Consider the following 10351-nt stretch of genomic DNA (forward strand, 5'->3'; position numbering starts at 1 on the left):
AGATAATCCAGTTGTCTGAAGATTGTTTTGAGGTTGTGTTCAGGTGTGTTAAGACACTCATCATTTTATGGGTTTGTAATGCTAGATGTATATTTATGTACCAAGTTTGGTGCTTTAGAAGCTTCTATATGGATATATATGGCAATCACGATGTTTTTATAAATTAGTTTGGCAAGTTGAGGGCGATGTATACATATATGTATGAGTGTGACCAGTAACTATGGATATTATGGGTGCGTGTGCATACACAGACGCATATTTACATGTGTATGTGACATGCACACATGCATTCATAGGCGCGCACACACTTACACATATCTTCCGGTTGTGGCATGTATGGTTTCAATGGATTTATACGTACTCATGCACACATTCATAGGCGCGCACACACTTACACATATCTTCCGGTTGTGGCATGTATGGTTTCAATGGATTTCACGTATACATACTCATACGTACATGTACATACGTACATGTACATGGGTGTTTGTGTGTAACTCGATGTGCCTAGCTTCTAAAAGGAAAGGAATGTACATGCGTGTTTGTGTGTAACTCGATGTGCCTAGCTTCTAAAAGGAAAGGAAGAGTGATTTTACACATATTTCTTTTGCATGTACCTACATGGAAAATGCTTCCTTGAAGATGTAAAATGCTTCTTGTCCGTCGAAAACGGGTCACCACACTAGTTTATTTGAAAAGAGAGAGAGAGAGAGAAAAATATTAACGTCGGTAGAATGCAACACGAGAGCATATACTACCAAAGGTAAATCGGGTGGATCACGAGAGAGAGAGAGGGGGGTCTCCACACCCACACTTTTTATTCGGAGAGAGAGAGAGAGAGAGACCCACGCGATTCACGAGCCAACTTAAACCTTGAAGCTTTGGGCTCTTTCTCACCTTGGGCTATCATCTCCCTACTCGCTCTCTCACTCGCACACACAGGCTTCTCTCCCTCTATATCTCTCTGCCCGCGCGCCACTCTCTCTCTCTCTCTCTCTCTCACAAACACACAGCTTTGGGCTCTCTCTCACCTTGGGCCTATCTCCCTACCCTCTCTCACACACACGCACATACAGGCTTCTCTCCCTCTATGTCTCTCTGCCCTTGCGCCACTCTCTCTCTCTCTCTCTCTCTCACACACACACACACACACACAGGCTTGAAGCCAGCTCCGAGCTTCCCACACCAACATATGGATGGAATCAAACAAGTCACCATTGTCGAGGCTTCCATGGTAGCCCCTGCTACTCCCACCCCTATGCAAAACCTCTACTTGTCAAGCTTGGACTTGTTTTGGCGTGACTACCATTACAACAGAAGGGTCCTCTTCTACTCCAATTCAAGCATCCACCAACAGGATGCCTTCATCAACACCCTCAAGGAAAGCCTAGCCCAGGTGCTTGTGCCTTTCTACCCTGTAGCAGGAAGGCTTTCTCTTTCTAATCCGGATGGAAGAACATGCATAGCCTGCAATGATGCAGGGGTGGAGTTCATTGTAGCTGTTGCAGACTCCCCTTTACATGAGCTCCAAGCCCTTGACTTCCAACCATGCCCCTTCTTTAACCAGCTTGCTCAATGGGAGGTGCATCCTTTGAGTGAAATCTATAACATGCCCTTACTGTCCATCCAGGTATGTGTTAGATTTAATTCTTCTTTGTTTGAGCATTGGATTATGCTATCAATTTGCAGCTTAGGATCTTGCTCTGAGATGGGCTGCTAAAACAATCAACCCATATAAATATTGCTATACATTGAAGTGTTGCCTGAGAGTTTAGGTGTTTGCGGTCGAGGTCGAGGTGTTTGTCTTCTGGGTTATGGACTTGGATTCACGTTAGGATAGATGTCTTTCGAGGGGATGTGGCCGAGCTAGAAGCTACACCACTCACACACACAACCCTATGGTGTCAGGGCTCGAACCCATGACCTCTTGGGGATAGATGTCTTTTGGATTATGTGCATGTGGTAAAATCTAAGATCCCTGGCTAACTAAAGAGGAGGGGCAAAGAGCAAGAGGCTGTTTGGGAAATGGGTGTCTCAGCTTATCATCCAGCCAGTTGGATTTTGGAAATAGCTGAGTAGACTAGCATCCAAAAGGATTTAAACCAGTAAAGAAAAAGGTGAAACAGCATAACTTTAGAAAAATGTATGCTTTGATTGCTTGATTTGCTAGTCTAAGAAGTCCTCCTCCCCGGACCCCGTCGGGTTTGGGCAGTCAGATCTCTGCTACGTCCACATAATCCAAAAGATCGTGTCCGAAACTATGCTAGACACCTTTCATTTTGGCAGGTGACAAGATTTGGATGTGGGGGTATAGCAATAGGCTATGCACACAGCCATGTTCTAGCAGATGGGCACTCTATGTGGCACTTCATGAAGTCATGGGCAGAGTGTGCAAGGAAGGAGCCAATTTCAGAGCCACCAATGCACATGAGGACAGTGTTTGCAGTGGAGAAGCCTGTGGAAGAGAGGGCTTTTTTGGATTGCCCACCAGAAGACCCTATTATGAAGGGCCAAGGAGGGCCAGTGAGCTCCAAAGAGCCCTTAATGGAGAGGTATGTTCAATGCAGGGGTGATATGATAGCCAGATGGAAGCAAGAAGCAAATGGGGATGGCAATAATGACAACAATAATGGCACTTGTAATTATTTCACTTCCTATGAAGCTCTGTGCGCACACTGGTGGAAACGCATCACACGTGCTAGAGAGCTTGGGGATGACACAGTGGTGAGGTTTGGTGTGCTTGCCAACATGAGAAGCCGGCTTCAGCCAAAGCTGCCGCCTGCCTACTTTGGCAATGCCATAATCTTCGCCTCTAGCTTTGCCAGTGCTGGCGACATTCTGCAGGAGAGCTTGGCTTCCACTGCTGCTCGTATACACGAGGCCTCCATAGCCTCCACTGAAGAGGCCATGTGGGGCATCATACACTGGCTCGAGCTCCATGGCAACACCTTTGGTAGCCGCATCAGGTTCAAAGCCCCTGCTGTCAAAACTTCAAGCTCGCCTCGCTTCCAGGGTAGGCCAAACTGTGTTTGTGATGTGTGTAGACACTATGAGAGACATCATACAACATGCTTGCACGTGTGTGTGTGTGTGTGTGTGTGTGTGAGAGAGAGAGAGAGAGAGAGAGAGAGAGAGAGAGATTTGTGTAGACACTATGAGACATCACACTTGCACGTGTGTGTGTGTCTGAGAGAGAGAGAGGGAGAGAGAATACATCCATTTATGCAACTTAACTGTGTACGTAGATAGTACATACGTGTGTGCACACGTGCCCAATTGTATGTAGACATACATTCCTCTGTCTGTATGTATTTTGTTTTTGAGGGAGGATTTTCTAGTTTCTCCATCTCCGAGAGTGAAAAGAATCACCACTTTTGTTAGCACTTTAAGTAAACAAAAAAATTTAAGTTTTTTTTGGGATACATATGTATGTATGTATAAATATGTTATCCAAAAAACTAAACAACAAAGGAGACATGTGTACTTGGTTCTTTTTCTTCTTAGTACATACATACATACATACATACATACATATATATATATATATATGTGTGTGTGTGTGTGTGTGTGTGTGTGTGTGTGTGTGTGTGTGTATTCAGGAAGTTTTGTCAAAGAATTGGCTCTCAAATGAAATCTGATTTGGTCCTTTTCTTCTTTTTTGATGGTGGTAGTTTATAATGTGGATTTCGGGTATGGAAGACCTCTCGCAGTTCATGCAGTTAAAGTCAAAGGTGATGGAGAAATGGTTTTGTTTCCACCGAGGGATGGAAACAGTGGTGGGGTGGACTTTTGTCTTCCTCTCACAATTCAAGCCATGGAGAAGCTACTATGTGATTCCTCCCTTCTCTAACTATTTATGTTGTCTACATGCTTTTGCCTTCCTCTCATAAGTTTTTTTTCCGTACACACTCGGGGCCCACTCAAGTGGGTGGAGCCGATTTCCCCTTCCTCTCACAATTTCAAGCCATGCTTTTGCATCAAAATCAAAGTTCTCTCCCTCTCTCTCAAGTATGTGTGAGAAGGCACAATTTTTATGACTAGAACACGTTCAAAAGGTTATAATGAGGAGATTAATTTACAACTTTGTAGGATGATTTGTATATTTATCATTGATAAAGTGTTTTTATTGAGGTCCTCATGTTGTAAAAATATTTGAAATGGAGGAATAGGCGAGCTTGTTGAAAGAAAAAGCTCATTGGGTGGAGGATCTACATTCAAAAATCAAGGATTTGGGCGGCTAGGCTCGTCTCCCATGGAGAACCCATCTTCTTTCTATAGGATGCTTACTATCCATGGAGAGCCCATGTTCTTTCTATAGGATGCTTACCATCGGTGCCATGTTTGTTACTTGTAGGTCGTGTCTACTATTTGAAAACGATTATAAACGTTGATGAAAGCTAATTAATAAAGTGATGTAGTGTTGGATTTTATAAAGACACATAAATCCATCATTTAGTAGCAATCTCATTTCTAAGAGGTTGAATCAGCTCAATAAATGGCTTATTATTTAAGTGCTAGTTATTGGTCTAATTGAAGAGCTCATGTTGCTCCGTTTGGAGCATGAGCCTTGTACTAATGCACTTATTAGCTATGGATAATTCATCCAAACAAAAGAAATCAAACTCGAAACACACACACACACACACACATGTGCACACACATACACAAACAACACACAAAGGCATGCATACAACCTTATTTGTGCATTAGCTCTGTAAAACACCCAATCCATCCATGCACACATTTTTAAGAGCACTCACAAGGCAATGTGAACAAAATAGTCAACATCTTTTGATACCATGACATAAATTAATTCCTTAGCACCACATTCTAAAGAACAGAAAAATATTGATAGTCCTTTAATGTTTTCTACACTTGTTATATTAAAAGGAGAGCATTCTATGATTGTTGTTGTTTTGAAGTAAGTTGATTATGATTTATTTATTTTTTGGGTTTCATTGTAGATTCTTTATAACACTTACCACCACAAAGTGATCTTTTTCACTATTCTGTACTATTTTTGAATTTGATTGGTAGAATTAATAGATATAGGCATCATGATATTATTGAAGCTCTAAAAATGAAATCATTTTTTGAATAGTTGTAGAAGCCTAGTGGAATAGTGTTACTTAGCATCAGATCTTAAGCTGCACTACTATATCATTACCATTAGAGGCAATGATGCCTTAAAATATGTTGATACATGAGACGTTACATGGGTACCTAGTGGCATGTGAATGTAATGTTAGCGGTCAAGATGCCAATTAGCTCTCTATTGACTATCCCTCCTCATTCATCTTTCCCTCCTTGTCCTTACTCTATCCACCCCTCCCACCATTTTCTCAAATTATTATATTTTGGATCTCCTAATAATGAATCCCCTTCTTTCAATCCTCTTGGAATGAATCCCCAAAAGCAAGCCCTTCTTTCAACCATCTTGGAATGAAACCCCTTCATCTAAATCGTCCATACATTCCCTATCGATTCTTTCATCAATCAATTACCCATTTGATGATTGTTCAAGGTTGCAATGAAACTCATTGTCATCACTTGTCACAACACAAGCCTTACTGTCTCCCCCTTATCAAATGCCTCCCTCTAATACTTGCACACATTTTTGAATGAGAGCTATTGACATGCATATTATGACCAAATTCCATGTTTTGAAGAGGGCAAGCTTCGTTCACTTTCAAAGTAGGTCAAACCATGTTTCTCATGTTTATAGGCTATGCTACACAATACAACATACATAACAATAGGCTATGCTACACCATCCAACATACATAACATGTGTGTGGGTGTGTGCGCGTGTACACATGTAAACTCTAGGAGACAACCATAGAAGGCTAACTAAATTCTAAGGAAACAACAATATAAAGGTGATCACCATCAAGATAATATCTCACTATAGTGACACTGATCACCAGCAAAATCATCTCTTTTTGTAGTGACATTGATCACGATGATCAATCACAAACTAGGAATGAAAATACATAGCCAAATCTTCATCAATTGGAGTTCTTCTTTCATGCTTGAATGAGATGCCTCTTCTTCCTTATCATGTTGTTGAGCCGAGATTAGATTGGTGATTGATTCCTTGGACTTCTCTCGAGAATTTTCATGATTCTAGGGGTGATCATGCCACCTTCCTCTCTGGCAGAATTTTAGAAAGTGAATAGCAACATTCCTCTCTGGTAGAGTTTTAGGAATGATCATGCCACATTCCTCTCTAGTAGAGTTTTCCCATGACATTGGAGTAAAGGTGGAAGGTGGTGTAAAGGTGGCCAAGTATCTTTGCCTTAAGGTTTAAAAAAAAACCTTCTAATCATACTGCACCTAGGAGATAGTCAATGATACTAAGGAGCTATCAATGGTGAGATGAATTACTATTATGATGGTGAAATCTGATGAGAGGGGATTAAAGTTTTAATGATGCAATTATGAAATACTAATGATGTAATTATGCCATAGGCTACATCATGCCTTTCTGCAAAGTTTGAGGCTTCCTATAAATGAGATGAATGAGATGCTCAAGAATGAACATTACAACTAATGCACCTAGATAGGTGGAATTAACAAAGGGAATGTATACATTGCAATATGATGCATCAAAGATGTTATAGATGAGGTATGATTATGATGTTATGTGTCTTGGCATATAGGTACAATGTTACATGGTGATGTAACTTTGCAAGATCCAAAAGAGGATATTAGTAGGGCATTTGAGGCATGCATGTAGGAGCATAAAACATACTTTGGTTTGGAAGTTTCAACTTGTATGGGTGCCTTTGAGGTGATGGTATCAACTTAACTATAAGGAACTATGAGGTTGAGGTTTGGAGAGGCACACCAACATGGGTATCATGACATTGTATCTAAGACCTAAGAGCTACAACTTTTACGTGCGCTATAGGCTTTGGGATGAGTAGGACAACTCAATGAGAGTCCAAAGCACTAATGCTTTTGGTTGCTCTATTTCCAATAACATAATTGGAGCATTTGCATTTCAGCATTGATGGTAGTCAGGGTGTAACCGGAAGAGGCTACTATCAGCTATGCAAAATTATTCAGCACACAATTCCATGTATTCTCAAAGATGAGCTAATTATATGGCCAAGCAATGTGTAGGTATGTTGCTGCCATGTTGTTACTTGATGATACTAAATGTCAGAATAACTTGGCAGCATGTTGGGCAATGTAATGAGAAAATTACTTTTATTGACCTGAACTGAGATTGCCTTGAAAGAGAACTTGGGATGGCTAGACATGATGAGGGTGATAGAGATTATCACTGTGCTAGCAAAGGGTCTCCCCCCCCATGTTCAACCCACTTTACCAATACACATTACCACTACACATTTGTAATTAGAGTTAGGTTTTATGAATGTTTGAAATTGAAATCTTGCTTCCTATCGTGTGTATTTAAATCCTAGCTAATATCTTTTTTAAAAGAAAAGAGACTTCTATTAAGTAAATAAAATCATAAGAAAAGAGATCACAAACCAAAAGGTAGGTAGATCTCAACCAATTCGAAGCACTATGCTGCCCATAAATGCCCCGTATGTGTGGAGGAGAAGTAAATACCATGGTTCCACTCTCTCGTAAATGTGTTGCATTTTCCTACGCATTCTACAAGATCCCTATATGAACACTCTACAAGATTCCTATATGAACACTCTACGAGATCCCTATAACGTATTCACGAGGTGACACACCTTGCCGCTAGGTCATGGCATATTGGCTTCTCGGTTGAGCTATTTTTTGCTCTCGAGTGTGGCTGGGCAAAGCCCCATGATATTGGTTTGTTCCTTCACTCTTTCTATGGTGTAAGAGCTTTCCAGTTTTCTACGAACATGTGTGCCCATTCCGGTGATGGGATTCCCAAAACCAAAGGAGGAAGAGGTTGTTGCCTTCTATTCCATTTAGTATGGGTGGTGGATGGAGAGTGATGCACATGTGATTAAACTCGGCTTTGTGATCCGTCCAGTGAAAATAGTATACTCACCCTTCCCTAGTGATGGCTTCTCATGCATCATGGTGCCTATGGCTATATGGTGGATGTCCTATCACATATCTACATTGGGACCCTAGTGTGACTGGGAATGCATTGATGTGACTAACCCCATGAGGAGCAAAACTTTCTTTAGCTATGTTGTGTGATGCCAAGTTCCTCATGTTTGAACATACCGAGATGCTGAATATAGGCCTCTATGTGAATATAGGATGTGGGGGTGGTAATCTACCTCATAGAAAATAAAATGTGTGATGTACCTCAAGTCGCACCACTACCCTCAAAGACACATCTAAGAATATTGACCGTGGAGAAATCCTTCTAAGGCCACACATTTGTAGATCAAAGCTTTGCAAGTTTACATTAGATTATATGTATAATCCACCTTTGTGCTTGACAAGGATAATAGTTTCCCAAGATAATCTAGCCATGTTATTGTTGAAATATACAAGTGAATAGGGTGTGTGCGGGAACAAGCCCTTGGGCAAGAGGCTGTAAAAGAGAATCTATAAATGTGAGAGAACCTGTGAAAAGGTGAGAAGTATCTATTGGGAGAGAATAAAGGGTAGCATGAGGAGATTTAGGAGGTGTGGAGATATTCTGGGAAGAGGTGGAGAGAATCAATCAATGGGATTAGATGCTTGGATGTAAACTCTATAAATTGAGGCATTGGCCTAATGAGAATTTGTTGGTTTTTGATTATCCATGCCTACATTAAGCTATCAATTAATTGCTCACTAATCATGTCTTAATTATCATCTAATCTCTTTTCTAATGATGTTGATTCTAACATTTGATCCACGCTCCCGAAAATCGCGGATCTGCATGCGCCATTTTTCTGAGGGAAAAATGAAATGTCTTCTTCTCCAGATCAAATTGCTCTAATTCCTCTTGGGCCTAGGGGTTTTCAAGGGTGATCTACAAGCTGGTGAAGACAGATTTGGATTTGATCAAGTCTACAGTGAGATCCAAGCTCTTCATCAAATCTGTAGGTGATTTTGGTAAAACAGAGATTAAGCATTCAATGTTTGGTCAAATCTTGTGTTTCTTGGCTTAACCCTCTACTAGACTAATTGTTATTGATGGCCTTGAAAGGATTTGAGCTCATTTGAACACTTAGGCCCTAGATCTGGACTCCCCACATACTCTGTTTTTTGCACATAAAACAGAGGATTAATTTGCTAATCAATGATTAATCAACACTAATCTCTATTTTTGGTGGAAATTGAGGGTTCAAATTAACCATTGGGTATTTGATACAGATCCCTATAACTTCAGATTGCAATTCAGAGATGGTTTGATACTCCAACCATTCCGTACAGATTTGTTACCCTTGGTTTAATGTAATTTCTGGTGAATTTATGTTGATAAATTTGTGTTGTAATCATCACCTAAACACTAGATTGAGTTGTAAAAGGGTAGACATTACCCTTGAATCTTGAAATTGGATCAAGAGGTAAGACCCCCTTCACATCATTCATGAGTACGGCACAAGAGAGCCAAATTTAATGGGGAGTAGTTTTACAGATGGCAGACAAAAACCATGTATTTGCTCATGAGGAAAAATCTGTGGGGGCTAGTTGAGGGAAGAGATGAATGCCCAGAGCTGAGAGGGTAAAATGAGTGGAAGAGCAGGAATGAGAAATCATTAGGACTTATCACAATGATGAAATCATTCATCATATCACAGGGATACAATGGGCAAAAGAAACTCAAGCAAAAAATTATTTGGCACTCAAGCAAAAAATTCAAAGATAAATCTATTAATGCAATTCTACAAACTGGATAAGAAGGAAAGTGAACCTTTAATCACACACTTGAACAAATATAAAAGCATTAAGCAACAACTGTCAGCCATTGGCAAAAAGGTAGAAGATAATGAGGCACTAGCAGTGCTTCTGAGAAGAGTGTGGACAAAGGTGAATATGAAAACATTGTAGCAACATTAAAGAATGTACCTGAATTGAAGCTGCACGAGATAGAAGGAGCTCTACTAGAGCAAGGGTGTGGACAAAGGTGAATATGAAAACATTGTAGCAACATTAAAGAATGTACTTGAATTGAAGCTGTACGAGATAGAAGGAGCTCTACTAGAGCAAGAGACCAAAGTCAAAGAGAAGAAATGGCTGGACTCAACAGCTAGAGAGGAAAAAGCATTCTTCACCCGAGGAGGATTCTCTAGAGGACGAGGACGAGGAAGAGGCAGAGTAGGAAGAAGGACCTTCACTTGCCACAACTGTGGAAAGCCATGACACATGGCAAGAGACTGCTACAGCAAACCCAGTGGAGAAGGAATGACATCGGCAAACTTCATGGAGGCTCCTAAGGAAGTGGAGTCAG

General features: G+C 40.7%; 1 protein-coding gene across 1 annotated transcript; it reads left to right on the top strand.

Moving 5' to 3' along the window:
- The first annotated feature begins 861 nt into the window (after positions 1-861).
- On the top strand, positions 862-4190 carry LOC147607489 (shikimate O-hydroxycinnamoyltransferase-like). Its single transcript, XM_086790476.1, has 3 exons — positions 862-1630; positions 2287-3013; positions 3672-4190. Exons 1-3 carry the CDS (start codon positions 1091-1093, stop codon positions 3848-3850), a joined length of 1446 nt encoding a protein of 481 aa, XP_086646602.1. The 5' UTR covers positions 862-1090; the 3' UTR covers positions 3851-4190.
- The last annotated feature ends 6161 nt before the right edge of the window (positions 4191-10351 follow it).

The sequence above is a fragment of the Cibotium barometz genome, chromosome 55 (assembly GCF_041138505.1).
Source record: "Cibotium barometz isolate CiBa-2024 chromosome 55, ASM4113850v1, whole genome shotgun sequence".
In the NCBI taxonomy this organism is placed as follows: Eukaryota; Viridiplantae; Streptophyta; class Polypodiopsida; order Cyatheales; family Cibotiaceae; genus Cibotium; species Cibotium barometz.

Bases quoted from the DNA above. Each gene is read 5' to 3' on its own strand.
- LOC147607489 (XM_086790476.1), top strand. From the start codon at position 1,091: ATGTCTCTCTGCCCTTGCGCCACTCTCTCTCTCTCTCTCTCTCTCACA. The intron at 1,631-2,286 runs GTATGTGTTAGA...TCATTTTGGCAG, and splicing joins TGCCCTTACTGTCCATCCAG to GTGACAAGATTTGGATGTGG. The intron at 3,014-3,671 runs GTAGGCCAAACT...TGATGGTGGTAG, and splicing joins AAGCTCGCCTCGCTTCCAGG to TTTATAATGTGGATTTCGGG.